Source organism: Globicephala melas, chromosome 14, assembly GCF_963455315.2.
Source record: "Globicephala melas chromosome 14, mGloMel1.2, whole genome shotgun sequence".
Lineage (NCBI taxonomy): Eukaryota > Metazoa > Chordata > Mammalia > Artiodactyla > Delphinidae > Globicephala > Globicephala melas.
In genome coordinates this window covers 37,434,899-37,452,265 of record NC_083327.1, presented here as the reverse complement: position 1 = coordinate 37,452,265, position 17,367 = coordinate 37,434,899, and the positions used below count along the sequence as shown (strand labels likewise).

The 17,367-nt window shown below is 40.8% G+C and overlaps 1 protein-coding gene across 7 annotated transcripts in view; it reads left to right on the top strand.

The window, feature by feature from the left end:
• PDSS2 (decaprenyl diphosphate synthase subunit 2) overlaps nt 1-17,367 on the top strand; it is a 267,741-nt gene that overhangs the window by 231,616 nt on the left and 18,758 nt on the right. Inside the window, exon 8 of one of the 7 annotated variants that reach the window (XM_060283788.1) lies at nt 8,164-8,279. The exons of the other annotated variants lie outside the window; for them this stretch is intronic. Within the exon in view, the coding sequence (XP_060139771.1) occupies nt 8,164-8,256 (93 nt within the window). The 3' untranslated portion in view covers nt 8,257-8,279. Of the gene's footprint in view, nt 1-8,163; nt 8,280-17,367 lie in introns of those variants that run through there. 7 annotated transcript variants of the gene reach the window in all.

The window sequence follows — 17,367 nt, the reverse complement described above, 5'->3', positions numbered from 1 at the left end:
CCGGAGCGCACACCCCTGGCTCCGTGCCTTTTCCTTGCCTGAAATGCAGGTCCTCCTTTTCTCTATCTCACAAACTTTTGCATTCTTCAAGAAAAATTAGATTAATAGGAGCACCTCTAAACTGAGGACTTCTATATCTGTCACTGTATCTTAGATGTCTACTTGAGCCTAATACCCAAATGGTCTTCCACAGGCTCAAAGTGTCTTAAACTGAACTCGGCATCTTCCCAACATCTCTGGACCCTTTTTTTTTTAATACACTTTTATTTTTCAGAGCAGTTTTAAGTTCACAACAAAATTGAGCAAAAAAGTATAGAGAGTTTCCATTACCCCCTGACCCCACACAGGCACAGCCTTCCCCACTACCAACATCCTGCTGCAGAGTGATACCTTTGCTACAATCAGTGAACCTGCATTGATGCATCTTTATAACCCAAAGTCCATCGTTGACATTAGGGTCCAGTCTTAGTGTTTTATCTCTGGTCCTTGTTACTCATTCTGTCTCCTGATATTGGCACTGTCATCCCACCAGTCAACCGTGTGAGAAACTTAGAAGTCACTCTCAAATGCTCTTACCCCCTCACCCCTATGTTCCATGACCAAGTCACATCAGTTTTATATCCTACATTTTCTTGAATCCAGCCCCTCCTCTTGATCTCTCTTTCATTGTTCATGTTGAGTCTCCTCATCTGAACCACTAGGAAGCCTAGTGACTGGTCTCTATGCCTCTCTTTTGTCCCCACAGATCCATCGCCAGCCAGAATGTCTATCTAAACCACAAATCTGGCAGTTTCACATTCCAGCTTAAAACCTTCCTTGGCTCCATGTTGTCTATAAGGCAAATTCAGAGCTTGCTGGAGTGGCATATAAAGCACTGTGGTCTCATCCCCTGGAGGGACTCTCCAGCTTTGTCCCCTCCTACCCTGTGCTCCAGCGGCACCAAATTACATAAAACATACTGTTTCTATTCTCCGTGCCTTGACCCATGCTGTCCCCTCTGCTTGGAATGCAGCAGTGTCTCCCTTAATCTGGCTACCCCTGCCTCTTCTGTAAGGCTTAACGTAGGATCATCTCCAAGAGGAAGTCCTTCCTGGTTCCCTAGGCTGGATGAGGTGCTCCATTCTCTAACACACTGTGCATCTCTCAGTCATTGCACTTAACTCTGTTATTTTATAATGACCATTTATGAGACAGATCATAGACTGTGAGCTCTTTGAGGGCAGAGACAGTATCTTTTTTTTTTTTTTTTTTTTTGCGGTACACGGGCCTCTCACTGCTGTGGCCTCTCCCGTTGCTGAGCACAGGCTCCGGACGTGCAGGCTCAGCGGCCATGTCTCACGGACCCAGCCGCTCCGCGGCACGCAGGATCCTCCCGGACCAGGGCACGAACCCGCGTCCCCTGCATCGGCAAGTGGACTCCCAACCACTGCGCCACCAGGGAAGCCCCCCAGAGACAGTATCTTATTTGTATGCTTGGTGCCCAACACAGTGCTTGGCACTTGGTAAATGGTGAGTGAGGCCATAAGAAAATAGAAGACCCATGAAGTTAGTTACAGGAGATATTCTGGTACAGGGTTTTTTATTTCAGTCAAAGAGGAAAGGAAAGCTTTTGACACAAGTTGCAGGTATCAGCAGGGATAAGAAGATTGCTTGGGAAGGTTGCAATAAACTAGCTTGGAGATAAATGCTGGGATTTCACTGGGATAGTAAAGGAAATAACTTATAAATGAAAAAGTAAGGGAAATGACATCATGATTTGGCAATAGAGTGATTATTTATCATTGATGCTTATTTATGACTCAGAGAACTCCTTTAGGATTTCTTATTGCAGAAGCACCTGATAGTGGAAGAGACTGGAAGAAAAGAAAAGAATATGGGGCACAGATAGAACACCCTGAACCGAGCAATGGCTCTGTTACCAACTCACTGCAAAATCTGTTATCAGCCACTTAACCTTTTAGGTCTTCCCTCAGTTTCCTTAGTATAAAAGGAGCAGTTTAGAATAGTGCTGTTCTACTCTTTAGGCCCAAATTTGAGAGGAGACGTTCTTTTTTGGGGGAGAGGGGACATTCTTATCTTGTGTACTACTGTGGTCCAGATTCATTCCTTCATCCGCTTCATACGTCCAAGCACTGTGGATCTGATATTTAATGTGGGCGAGGTGCTGCGCTGGGGCTGACTACCGCCACAACCAGGACTGACTCAGACCTTCCTGTTGAAAGTCCACCTTTTCTCTGTTTTTTCTCTCTTTAACATTTATCATAATCTAAAATTATCATTTTTATTTAATTGCTTGTTTTTTCTGTCTTCTTCCACTAAAATGTAAGAGCCCTGAAGGCAGGGCCTTCAATGGCCTTGTCCATGGTTGCATCGTGTACCCAGCACAAGCTTACATATAGGGGTGACAAATGCGTATGGATGAGTGCTGCATTGGTGCGATGCTAGGAGAAGTGCAGGACGCTAAGAGGTCTGGAATTGGGGTTTGTAGACTCAAATTAGCCATTTAAAGAGTATATTGACTATATAACACAGTCCATCCCTATGTTCAGTTGCCTTCCCAAGTGCCCAGTGAGAATATTTCTCATGCCAATAAACAGAAACCCACCCTGCTAGGGTATGTGGTGCTGTGCTGATATTTAAGGGATCTAGGCGATTAACCCAGACCTATCATCCATACATAGACCCAAATCCAAGTACCATGGGTAAAAACAATTATATCCATCCCTACCAAGTGTCGGGGAGACGTCTGCAGGGTCCAGCGCACAGTATTGTCTCTTACGTAGCATATCATGGGTCCATGATATGGTCCTGGTGCTCATGCTGACTGATGCAGGCATCATGCTAGGCAGCTTAGGACTCCCCTGGTGGGTTTATCTGTAAAACTACTTTTTTTTTTTTAATTTTTGGCTGCGCCAGGTCTTAGTTGCGGGCACGCAGGATCTTTGTTGTGGCTTGTGGGATCTTTAGTTGCAGCATGTGGGATCTTTAGTTGCGACATGTGAACTCTTAGTTGCAGCTTGCGTGTGGGATCTAGTTCCCCGACCAGGGATTGAACCTGGGCCCCCTGCATTGGGAGCGTGGAATCTTACCCACTGGACCACCAGGGATGTCCCTCTGTAAAACTACATTTGAAAAACTCAATGGCCATTTCTGGAGAGTGTCATGAAATTTATTTATTGCTGGAGATTTCTTTATTTCCAAGTGGTGAGTGTTTTCTCAAAAGCCAAATTTTATCTGAAAAATCAGATTTTAAGAACCATAGAAAATTATTTTGACCATGTGCTCTATGGCTTTGTATACCAGCTCTCCAATTTTGTCAGTCTCAGAATGGCAAGGAAGCAGGGGAGAGGGCAGAAGTGACGATCAAAATCAGTCTCAGCTAGATCTCGAGAGTGCCTGTCACATTCAGCAAAACGGTGGTCTGTCCTCAAACACTCAGAAAAGAAATTGAATTACTTCTTAATTGAGTTCCTGTGGCGATGAAGCCTGGATGTGAACGCTTTACACTGCTGCACTGCCTTTATCATCTAAAGATATCAAAGCACTCAGCAACTATTCATTCATTAAGTCTCTCCCGCCTCTGGAAGGTGGTTCACACCAGCACAGGAGCACTCTACCTTCCCCTGAAGCTCATCCACCCAGGGCTGGGCAGGACTGGAAGCTGTTGAACTATAAGGCAATTCTGCCCAGCTTCTAAAATGAAAAAAACAAGAAGTATCTTACTTACCTAGTTAAAACTGCAGAAGTTTTATTGGACAGAACGTAATTACCAGAAGCGAATTGTGACCAAAAAACCGGTGCCGATAGTTTTGCTCATATGCGCGATGCGATGGGGATCTTCATTACAGTGATTGGTCTGCAGCCCTGAGTGTGTATCTCTCATGGAATAGGGAACTAGTCCATGTTCCCTAGGTTTCTGGCGCCAAGCAGATTGAGTTCAGTGTTACAGGGAAGAGTGCCACCTATTGAATTGTAGAAATTCATGGGCGTGTGTCAAGACCAGTGGAGAAGTTTCTCAGCCCACATTCACTCTTGGTTTGCTATGGTAACTAATATGTATGTCTGAAGGAAAACGAGCATGTTGACTACTCTTACTTAGAAAAACATCTACAAACGGCTGTGTATTTTCCCCAGCTGGGGCTGAGCGTATGCCGGTAGTTTAGCTACTGCTACTTGAAAGAAGCATGCTGCTCAGAGACTGAGGCAGATGGTATTTTTACCACTTCAGGCAAAACACGGCACCTATGGTTTGGCTTTCTACAATTTTAATTTTTTAACACTTTCAAAAAGGCTGGCTTAAATATCTCCATCACAGAGATACAGACTTTTTCTCAATTTCCTGTTAATAATTGCTTCAGGTATGCAAATATGAATAAATATCACTTGGTCAAAACCAGACTCTCAGCCATGTGGGCCGGCCTCCTGCTCATTCTTCCCCAAGTGCCTAGGACTGGGCCTTACATGGGCTTTGACAGTCATGCTGATTTTGACACAAAGACTCTAAATGGTTTGCAGGAGCTTTCTTTGTATCCATCTCCAGTCTTGACTGTGTAGTTCATATAATTTTCCCCACGACTCAGTACAGAAAAGAGAGTTGTTTTTCATGTCTTCTTACTGAGGTTCACTCGAAACACAGAGAATTGCTCAAGGTTAAGCCCTTGGTAAAGAAAGATTTTGCAGGTGTTGATTTATCAGGCATCCAGTTCTCAGTCAAACGTGAGAGAGGTTTTTTGAAAGGAGTGGGTTTTTGCCATGGCCCCTCTCCTGGAATTTGTTCAAGGTCCCAGAGTAGCGCATTCCCCTGCCTCTCAGGCACAGCGTCTACAGCCCCTGCCCTCCTCTTTCCTCCCTGCCCTCAGAAGGCCCTGCACATTTTGTTTTATTATAAAACGCATTTGCATAGGGTACGCATTAAAATTCCCTTCCCAGCAGCAAACTGTGCTGTCCACAGACATTTGCATTTGCATGATCACATATCATCATTTCCCTTTAAGAAGAAAAAGTCTTTCCTTTCCAAGGCTTGCCCTTTAGCCATTTCTTCTCATTTATTATCCATAGATTGCTTCAGCCATTTTGCTGCCTATTGAATCCAAAATTCTTTTTTGAACCTTGAGTTTAGTATAGGAAATTTTCTGTAAGTATTACTGTCCTTTGTTTACTGACAAAGCCAGACACTTTTTTTTTTTTGGCAGACAATTTTTTCCTGCTTGTTCTTTCCCATAACCCTAGCTAACTGGCTCTGAGAATTTTTCACATTGGCACATTTAGAGACCAGATGTTGCTGTGTTTTCTCTTCCCTGTACCCCTTTCTTGGGCAGATGCTCCTTCTCCTACCCTGGGACTTCGCATTAGCTCCTTTGGTAAAATATTCCAAACAGCATCACTGTATGCACTAAATCTCTCATTTCTTCTAACCTCTTGAAGCTGTCTTAACACTTAGGATTTCTGTTTTAGTGATAATTATGGAGACTATGTAGAAGCATTGACATTCCCCTCTCCCATCGTTTTTCATTAAAGACTTGTGGTCCAATTAGATGAGATGTTTGTAAAAGAATTTAAAGGAAAAAAATCCAAATACCATTATGATATGGATGCAGCTATATAAAATTTTATATGCTTGATAAAGACTGAATGACAACATGTAAAAATGTAAATAAGGGTATTAAGGTAATACATCTGAGCAGGGTTTTTTCCTGAAAGGTATCTGTTTTAAAAGTGTAGACTCTGGGGCTTCCCTGGTGGCGCAGTGGTTGGGAGTCCGCTTGCCGATATGGGGGACACGGGTTCGTGCCCCGGTCCAGGAAGATCCCACGTGCCGCGGAGCGGCTGGACCTGTGAGCCATGGCCGCTGGGCCTGCGCGTCCGGAGCCTATGCTCCGCAACGGGAGAGGCCGCAGCGGTGAGAGGCCCGTGTACCGCAAAAAAAAAAAAAAAAAAAAAAAAGTGTAGACTCTGATTTGAATTGGAATTTTCCAGATTACAACCTGAGCTACTGAGAATTGAAAAATAACTTGCCTGAACTCGTGTTTTTAGTGACATAACCAGCATTTAATTCTAGGCTCCTAAAGACTTGCTTGCTTCTATGGCGATAGAAGGAATACACCATTGGAAAATGTGGGGTTTTTAAAAAATTTTTTTGATTGAAGTATAGTTTATTTACAATGTTGTGTTAGTTTCAGGTGTACAGCACAGTGATTCAGTTATATATATTTAATTGAATGTATGTATATATATTCTTTTTCAGATTCTTTTCCCTTATACGTTATTACAAAATATTGAGTATAGTTCCCTGTGCTGTACAACAAGTCCTTGTTTGTTATCTATTTTATATGTAGTTGTGTATACATGTTCATCTCAAACTCCTAATTTATCTCCACCCCTTCCCCATTGGTAACCATAAGTCTGTTTTCGGAAATGTGATTTTTTTTTACACTGTGAATTTTTGTGTGAGGGCTGAAGTTGTGGTTGAGGTGCTGGGGAACAGTTGAGGAAGACAGAAACGTCGTACACCGAGCCCGCAGTGCAGGCGCTGATCTGATGACCTACCCACAGTAGAGGGGTGGGTGCTGGAAGACACTGCCAGAACAGCCATCTGAAAGTTTTAAATCCTCCGCTCCTTGTTTCCTAAAAAATCAGATAAAACCAGTTGTTTTTCTTTTGGCAATCACATTTCAGAAAAGTGGGGTATTTTTTGTTTTGGGTTTCCTTTTTTTTCAGCAATAATGAATAGGTTCTGTTTAATCTTTTTTTCAAAACAATTAATTTACTAAAGCCAGTTTTTGCAACCACTGCTTTGATTACAAATCTCCCTCAAAATACAGTTATCAATGATGGAAAAATAATCATTGATCAATTTCTGTCTGTAATAAAGCAAAGAAGCTTTTGTACCATGTGAAACTTTTAATCAAAAATAAATTCTAGGACTTCCCTGGTGGCACAGTGGTTAAGAATCCGCCTGCCAATGCAGGGGACACGGGTTCGAGCCCTGGTCTGGGAAGATCCCACATGCCGTGGAGCAACTGAGCCCGTGCGCCACAACTACTGAGCCTGTGCTCTAGAGCACACAAGCCACAACTACTGAAGCCCGCACGCCTAGAGCCCGTGCTCCACAACAAGAGAAGCCACTGCAGGGAGAAGCCCACACACCACAACGAAGAGTAGCCCCCACTCACCGCAACTAGAGAAAGCCCGTGCACAGCAACAAAGACCTAATGCAGCCAAATAAAATTAATTAATTAAAACTAAATAAAATAAAAAATAAATTCTAATTCCACATGCAATAGTCAGTATCTTTGAGCCAAGAGTTGTGCCTTATTATGAGCCCTCAAGTCTTTTTGCAAAACAGTCACCCTCTGGACATTCATTCATTCATTCCCCATTATCAAGCTAGTTCTTTTCCTCCTTAAGTCTCTGAGTGTATTATTTTGCATTTGTCCCCAGTGACTATCATCTTGCCCTGATGATCTGTTCCACTAATATCTTAATGTTATTTTAAAATTAGATTCTTGTTCTCTGAGGTGTTGACAATCCCACACACCTCAATGGCATCAACAGATTTAATGATCATAATCTCTAGTCCCTTGTGGACCATGAATAAAATTATTAAATGATAAAAATGATAAGCCTCTTTGTGACATCATAAAATATTGCCACCCTCTAAGTTGTTCACCCAAGTACTATTGATACGCTTTATTTTTTATTTTATTTTACTTTTTTTAATTTTATTTATTTTTTGTCTGCTTTGGTTCTTTGTTTGCTGTGCGTGGCTTTCTCTAGTTGCAGTGAGCCGGGGCTACTCTTCGGTGCGGTGTGCGGGCTTCTCATTCTGTTGGCTTCTGTTGTTGCGGAGCACGGGCTCTAGGCACGTGGGCTTCAGTAGTTGTGGCACACGGGCTTAGTTGCTCCGCGGCACGTGGGATATTCCCTAACCAGCGCTCAAACCCGTGTCCCCTGCATTGGCAGGTGTATTCTTAACCACTGTGCCACCAGGGAAGCCCTATTGATACTCTTTAAATTCAATCCTCTAGGCAGTTATAAATCTTCTTTATTTTTCTTCAAATCATATATTCCTAGCTTATTGGTCTTTAATCTCTAATTTTATATATAAAACATTATTTAGTTTATGACATTAGTATTTATTGGGGCAATCTCTCCCATCCTTAGATTCATCATTCTGAATTACTGGGACCTGAAAAATTACATGTCTGCAAAATACCTAACATTTATCAGGAAGCTACGGCAAACTTAGATTGTTGATGAAGACCAGTTCTTAATTGTAAGCCTGGAATCGAGTCTGGTTTTGCACACCGTTATACCCTGAGGACCTAACACAGTTCCTGCCACATACTGGGTACCCAATAAATGTATGCTGAACTACCGTTGAATGAATGAATGAATAACCCAAGATGGGCCAGATGTTTGTGCCTATATTCCTTTTAATTCATAAGACATATTTGACCCCATCTTTGTTCCTCTTATTTCTCCCCAAGTATATTTTTAATCAAATGGTTACCTCCTCAATGCCATATACTCTCTGGGTTGAAACAAAGATTCAATTGGGGTAACCTTTTGACTCTTAGTCTAGAAAGCTAACTACAGATGCCCACCAGGCTGGTTCTGTGGGTAAATACTTTGCACGGTGGGGTGGCTGGATTCAATTATCGTTCTCAGTTTGTGGTATCAGGAGCCACTTATGCACAGGGAGAGCCTGTATGATTTTATGTGGAGGATTGAGCCTTCTGTCCCCATAGAGGAGCCTGCTTAGTCCACGGAACAGTTTTAAGTAGAGCTGAAGAGAATGCTGTCTCTTTCCCTGTCATAAAAAAAAAACAGTGGAGAGGCATGAGTTTTCTAAAAAGAGAATGAAAAGGGAGGCACCTCTGTGTTGATGTTGAATGTGGTTTTTAGTAAGTCAGAAGTCTTTGTCATTACCTTAGATTGATATTTTCAAACTCATTCACTAATCCTACAGGCTGATTTTTTACAGAATTAAGGATTTTTGTCAAGATGTCTCATCTTTCAGAAAGCTGTAATTTGTTCATTTGGTACATCTGAAGACATTCCCTCATGTTTCCTAAGCAGTGTCTGCAGGCACTACTCAGCCTCCCCAATGACACGTGAGACAGAATATTGATCCTGGATGTGCTTAACCACCTTTCTGAAATAGCAAGGAGGCCGTGCCGCCTCAATTTTCAAACAGAATTACTGAGATAACAGTAGAGATCACAGGACCTGTAGCATAGGTCGGTGATGTGTACAGTGCTCCTAACTAAAGATTACGGGTGAGTAGATCCTTTCTTTCCCCCAAGTCCTTGACTTTTTGGATTGATGAAAGGTCTTACCTATCCACCAGGTAGTAATAAAGCCAAAGATGTACCTCTGAAGATTGATTCCTGCATGGTGCAATGGTGCCCCCTATGGAAGGTCTCCCTGTTCTAGATCTAATAAAATTATGCTACCTTTTATCTTCAGTCCTGACGAGATTTGTGTGCACCTGTTAGGAAAAGTTGTAGGCCTTTTGACGTCCTGTGATCTCTGTCAGATGCATGCCATCGTACGCGTGTTTTTCACTGTGCACTCTGTTCAAGACATACACTAAGCACTTTAATGAAGTGGTTCTATCAGATTCTGTCTCTGAATCCCTTCATTTTATGGAGAAGAGATTGAATAAGCTAACAGCGTTCACAGTTGACTATCTCACAGTCATGATTCCACCTGAGTCCGCTGACTCCACACTGTACTCTTCACTACCATACTGCTTCCCAAGGTGCTTTAGACATACTACAAAAAGAAGAGAGAATTTGTAGGCAGGCTCTGGTCTTACAAAAATGCAGAAAATGGTATGCATTACTCTGTAATCTAACATAATTCTGATCTCAAAAATAGTGATTGTCTAGTAAGTGACTGTCTTATCATTTATTTGCTGAACCAGTACAGTGATTATTGTGATTTTTTTTAAGCTGGTAAGCATTCTTCACTCTTTCAAGAAAGTTTTATAGGTATAACCATTTAAACCAAGTTCTTGATAAAGCAACTATACTCCAATAAAAATTAATTTAAAAAAAAATTTTTTTTAAAGAAGATGTTGGGGGTAGGAGTTTATTAATTTATTTATTTATTTTTGCTGTGTTGGGTCTTCGTTTCTGTGTGAGGGCTTTCTCTAGTTGTGACAAGCGGGGGCCACTCTTCATCGCGGTGCGCGGGCCTCTCACTATCGTGACCTCTTTTGTTGCGGAGCACAGGCTCCAGATGCGCAGGCTCAGTAGTTGTGGCTCATGGGCCTATTTGCTCCGCGGCATGTGGGATCCTCCCAGACCAGGGCTCGAACCCATGTCCCCTGCATTAGCAGGCAGATTCTCAACCACTGCGCCACCAGGGAAGCCCTAAAAAAAATTTTTTTTAATAAATAAAATTATAGGGCTTCCCTGGTGGCGCAGTGGTTAAGAATCCACCTGCCAGCGCAGAGGACACGGGTTCAAGCCCTGGTCCGGGAAGATCCCACATGCCATGGAGCAACTAAGCTCGTGCACCACAACTACTGAGCCTGCAGTCTAGAGCCCACGAGGCACAACTACTGAGCCCGCACACCACAACTACTGAAGCTCACGTGCCTAGAGCCTGTGCTCCGCAACAAGAGAAGCGACTGCAATGAGAAGCCTGCGCGCTGCAACGAAGCGTAGCCCCTGCTTGCTGCAACTAGAGAAAGCCTGCGCACAGCAACGAAGACCCAACGCAGTCAAAAATAAATAAATAAAATAAATTTATATAAATAAATAAATTAAAATAACACAAGTTCTCAGGACTTCCCCAGCAGTCCAGTGGTTAGGACTTCACACTTCCACTGCAGGGGGCACAGGTTCGATCCTTGGTCAGGGGACTAAGATCCTGCAAGCCATGCAGCGTGACCAAAAAAAGTAAATAAAACAAGTTCTCATTACTGTTCTCTTGAGGAAAGCAAGAATCTATGTTAACAAATACCATAGCACCATAACGTCGAGCCCTCCTACATCTGGAAGAGGTGTTAATCCTGCAGATATGATTACAGTTACATGGCCGAGTAACAGCGTCACCCCATACATTGATTCCTGCATTTGCCCCCAGTCTGATGCAATCTGCCTGGAAGGCATGGCTGAGGTATATACATTGGTTTCATTGTCATTGCTCTCAGTTGACATAGTTTTCTAGTTATATGATTTACGTTCTAGTGATAGAAATCATAAATGACTTTTGATCTCATCTTGTGTCAGGATGCATGTTAGGATGTCAAGAATCTAGGGTCACGTGGATGGTGTTGGCGGTGGTAATGGTAGTTTTAAGGTAATTGATCCCCAGGTATCAGCAGATGAAAAACCTGGACATGAGGAGGATTTAAGAAATGTATAAGATATGGACTCAAGTAAAATAATAGAAACCCAAATTCACTCTGGCATAGTTTATGTATTCCTCAAATAACCCCCAGGACTGTTTACCTACATGACATGCATGCTCTTGTCCCACAGTGTTCTTTTTAATTAAATAACCAGCATTGCATTTGTCATGAGATTGCAGAGCTTACTATTTATTGATTCACTCCTAAAAAAGCTACAGGCAAGAGTAGCTCATTGCTGCAATCTACAACCTATGATATGTTTTGCTTGTTGAATTTCTGGTACAGAGTTTGCTAAAAAGCTTCAAGGTCCCAGTTTTGCTTTTTGAATTTCAATGTATAGAATTAAGTTTTTCTTTGGAATATAGTACTAAAATTAAAAATTAGCTTTTTGAGTCAGGTTATAGATAAATCAGTGATTATTTATAAATCATTAAATTTTCCTTTAGAAGACATGATAACCAGGAAGCAAAGCTTGCTTTTCCTATGGAATTAAGCCTCAATTTAATATAATTCCATATTACTAACTTCAGATTCCCTACCTATCAAATGTTAATGAAAGTTTATAAGTTAACTTTTAAAAATTAAACTAAATTGTACATTTATTCCATTTAATTACATTTTGAAGTCAGGCACATATACTCATATCGTGAGCTACAAGGTTGACCTCTGTTTCTTAAGTAGCAAGCGTCACTTTGCCTGAACGCTCAGCCACAGAGTCAACAATTTAGGTCAGTTTTGATTATGGTAGTAAAATGTTTTTAATGAAAATATCTCTAAACTACATATATATATAATATATAGTTATATATATTAAACTGTATATGTGTGTGTTTGTTTAGAGGTATTTATACATATAATATACATATATATTCAGACATGATAATTTGTATGAAATGAGTTGTTTGGTTATGTTCAGGTCTTTGTGGATAGTAGTTCACAGCACAGACTCATAAATGTACTTAGCTGAGAGGTTGAGCCTTGAAATCAGTTCTGAAATCTCACTCTCAGTAGGAGGCCACACACCGTCCAGACCGAGCCTAACAGACTCATGTGTGGAAGAGAGGGCGAGAAAAATGATACCTTACCTGTCTTTATTATGTTTTTTTCTTTTTTCCTTTTAAGGGGAATGGACTGAATTTTAAATGGTCAAGATGATTTGGAAATTCATTTTTCAAAACAAGCATGTTTCCTATTCACTAATACTCACAGTGTTTAAGTATTTAAAACATCTTCATGAATCTATGTAAAATAATCTATGAATGTTTATAGTTAAAGGCAGGTACATCATTAAAAATGTTACACGTAAGGTTTGCAATGAACCCAGTGCTCACTTACTCTTCAAACCTTGCCTTTGTGTAGCATTTCATTGATGTCAGAGGAATTTCACATACATTATCTTATTTGTTCCTCATAATAATTGCCTGTGGCATAAATACTACCTCTGTGATTTTATAGGTGAGGTGGGCTTAGAGAAGTTGCTTTGCCCAAGGTCACACATGTCCAGGTCCAGAGTTTCCCTACCAAAGTTTGCTCACTGCCTCTCTATGATCATTTTTCATATTATTATGAAATAGCATAAATGGATTAATCAGTCTTAGGAGGAGAACATCTCATCATATTATAAGAAAAAAGAGGTTCCTGTGTGGCTTCATCTGGAGGATTCTGCTCCAAGGTGCTTGAAAGACCATCATGTCTGGAAATACATGGCATTTTGTTTTTCCCAGAGTCCACCTCTCTTACCTCCCATCTCCATGGGCTTCCAGAACTTGGCCAGGGAAAAGAAGAACAGTGTAACAAACGTCATGTGTGTCCTGTGCTCTCACACAGTTATACAGAATGATTTTAATTCTGAAAAACAATAAATAGAGGGCTTCCCTGGTGGCGCAGTGGTTGAGAGTCCGCCTGCCGATGCAGAGGACGTGGGTTCGTGCCCCGGTACCGGGGGATCCCGCGTGCCGCGGAGCGGCTGGGCCCGTGAGCCATGGCCGCTGAGCCTGCGCATCCGGAGCCTGTGCTCCGCAACGGGAGAGGCCACAACAGTGAGAGGCCCGCATACCGCAAAAACAACAACAACAACAAAAAAAAAAAAAAACAATAAATAGAACTTGTTAAAAGTGAATATCTTAAAGCTCAATACAAATCTATATTATAGTAATTTTGCAGGCTATTTTACAAAAGAAAAATATTCTGATATTTTAGGGAACAGTAAAAATGTTAAAGCATGGGATAAACTATGTTCATCATTTTGAACTCATTGAATAATGCTTTATTATTAGCACTGAATAATGCTTTATTCAGTGACTTAAATGTAGTATGATGAACCCTGAAATTGGTTTTTAAAAAATTGTGAAAATGACATGAGGCAGTGTCCTGTTGTTGTGTGAAACCCCAAATACCACTGCTGCAGTCAGAGTCTTTGGTTGAGATTTTTAGTTAAAAAAAATATGGTTTTATTATTAAGAATTTTTAAACTACAAATACATTAATTTTGTTTTGTAACACAGTAGTCTTGTTCAGTGCCTTTTTGTTTAAAAAAAAAAAGAAAAAAGGTCCAGAAGAGTATACTTAATCAATTGAGATATTTATGGCTTTTTCTTCCCAGAAAATGTGGAAATTTTCCACCTCCAATTCCTATTGACATTTGTTCTACAACCATATGGCATTTTTACTTGTGGTAGAAAAAAAATGTATATATTGTAATAGAGGTACATAATTAATCTAATGATGGCTTAAGTTTTTTGTCATCTCTGTAAATATGGTTTTATCCAAAGGTATTTGACTTGATTTATTCTTTTAATCTGTGATGTGTATTTTAAAAGTTTGCCCTTGTGCAAAGGACATTATTAACATAGGTATGTGTTCTCTTCTCAAAGGAAATTCTAATGTTTTCCTAAATAGATAGATAGATAGATAGATAGATAGATAGGTAGATAGATAGATTGACAGATACACACACACCTCATAGGGTATATAGAACAGAAGATAGATAGATAGATAGGTAGATAGATAGATAGATAGATGTACAATCCTCACAACAGCCCTATGAGGTAGGTACTATTATATATATCTTACAGATATATATATATTTTATATAGATATAAATATATTACCACAGTGCTAGGCACATATAAGTACTATATATGGGATTGTCTTTGTTGTTATTGCGATTATTAATATTATTACTATTTTAATATTGTGAAGCACTACCATTCTAATTGTGTGTTGGCATGTGAATTCATGTGATTGAGGAAATATAATAACTAAAAATTCTCTTATTTCCACCTCCTTCCACTTTTGCCAAAATAAGATATTTAATAAGGTCAGTAGATCAGTAGATTTTTTTTCCTATAGATTCTTTTAAATAATTTGTTATTCTAAGAAAAAAGGAAATTTTTATGTTGTTTGTAGTACATTTCACAGTTTCTTGTATTAGAGAAAGGTTTTTGTTTTGTTTTGTTTTGTTTTGCGGTACGCGGGCCTCTCACTGTTGTGGCCTCTCCCGTTGCGGAGGCTCCGGACGTGCAGGCTCAGTGGCCATGGCTCACAGGCCCAGCCGGTCCGCGGCATGTGGGATCTTCCCGGACCGGGGCACGAACTCGTGTCCCCTGCATCGGCAGGTGGACTCTCAACCACTGCACCACCAGGGAAGCCCTAGAGAAACGTTTTAATTGTAGCTTTTCCTTTTGTACCAAGTCTTGCCACTCAGAAGCTGGCAAAACCATTCAGCTGAAGCACTGTCAGCTAGGATGTTGAAGTTGCATGGTACCTTGGAGGCAGCCTTGTGCCACCTCCCCCTTCAGCTTAGAGTTTCATTCATACCTTTTTCAGATGTGGGCATCTAGTCACTGAGGACTTTAAATAATAGGGAGTTAACAGCTCGTCAAAAAAAAAAAACTATTCGTGTTAGACAAACTAGTCATTTGAAAACTCTTTCTTGTTTGTTACTGAAATTAAAGCTTCCTAGAAACTTCATCTTGTTGCTCTTTGTTCTGTTCCCTGAAGCGTATAGAACAAGACTGCTCCTTCTCCCATTTAATTGCTTTAGAAGTTTGAAGATGGGTTTAATATCTTCCTTTAATCCTTTCCTCCAGGTTAAACATTCCTTAAATGACATGTTTCCAAATATTTCTTCATCCCAACACTGGACCCTTTCTATCTTGTCAGTGTCCTTCTTGAGACATGGCACCCAGGACTGAACATAGCTTTCTAAACATGATCGACCACCAAAGATTGCAGTGAGACTGTTCCTGCCTGTCTTTTGGACATGTACATCTGTTTATACTGCCACAGTTTGCAGTTGCTTTTTTCTTTTTTAGTGTCTACATCATAGTGTTGGCTTACATACAGAATGTGGTTATCAAAGATTTTCAGCATTTTTTTATGAGCCACTGCCAAACTGAGGTTTAAACTTTTGCAATTAGTTTTTGAAACCTAAATGCTCAACTGTACAGTTGCCCTGTTACATTTCTTCTGGCTAGTATCAGTCTATTGCTCAACATGTCAAAACCATTAAGATTTTGATGCTATCCATGTGTTGCCTTTCTCTCTTGGCTATATGACATCTGAAAATTAAAATTTAATATGCATTTCTTCTTCATCTTCATTCAAGCACTGTGATAAGGGAAAGGAACCAAGTATTGAGTCTTGTAGCACCACACTAGAGATCGCTTTTCTGCTCAATATAAATCCACTACTAAACACTTTCTAGGAATAGTTATTTTACGTATTTGAATCCATATTGCCAAACTCTTATACAGATCCCATTTCTCTGTCTTATCCACGACTAAGTTTCCATAATCTGAATATACTCTATCTTTACTATTTCTGAAGCTAACAGCCAAGTTAATATCAAAAGAAAAATGAGAGTGTTTTGTCATAATGTGCTCATTGTGACCCACCTACCTTGGGGCTGCTATCACTGCTGCCTTTTCTCGAGAGCTCACAAACTGTCTATTTAATAACCTTTTCTGGAATTTTGCCGTAATTTTCATAAGCTCCCAGATCTGTGTTCCAGAATGCACATTCGTCCTCATCTTTTTCTTTTTTGTCTTGTGTTGGAAGGCTTTAGTCATTTGACTCTCCCATCTGTGACATTTCTCACAGTCTTTCAGTAGCCGGGAAGGACAGTTTTGTGCGTTCTGAGCATGAGAGAGCAGAACAGAGGTGGGTGGGTGCGTCTGTGAAGGTGCCCTAGACCAGAAGCTAGGTCTCCAGAGTGAGGAGGAAGACAGAGAAGGGACGTGTTAGAGGATGAAAGCTGGACAAGAACATCAGAAAAGAAGAGTGAGAAAGCTGACGCAGGGAGGGGCTCAGTGGGGTGCTGCACAGTTACTTGTCCTAGAGGATAATATGATGTTTGGAATGGGAGGGTGGGTGGTCTTGGAAAGCAAAGGACAGCAGAAGCCAGGATGGTAGCTGCATCCAAGGCCCCCCTGACGACTTGTAATGGGCTATGTGAATGCACATTTCATCTTTAAAGGCCCCTCTTCATGGAATTTATTTTAGTCTTTACGACTTTGAACTCATTCTTCAGTTGTTCTATTTCCTTTTTCTTTCAATAGTATATTATCTTCTTCTTTTTAACATCTTTATTGAAGTATAATTGCTTTACAATGGTGTGTTAGTTTCTGCTTTATAACAAAATGAATCAGCTATACATATACATATATCCCCATATCCACTCCCTCTTGCATCTCCCTCCCACCCTCCCTGTCCCACCCCTCTAGGTGGTCACAAAGCACCGAGCTGATCTCCCTGTGCTATGCGGCTGCTTCCCACTAGCTCTCTGTTTTACATTTGGTAGTGTATATATGTCCATGCCACTCTCTCACTTCATGCAAGCTTACCCTTCCCCCTCCCCGTGTCCTCAAGTCCATTCTGTACGTCTGCATCTTTATTCCTGTCCTGCCCCTAGGTTCATTAGAACCATTTTTTTTTAGATTCCATATATATGTGTTAGCATATAGTATTTGTTTTTCTCTTTCTGACTTACTTCACTC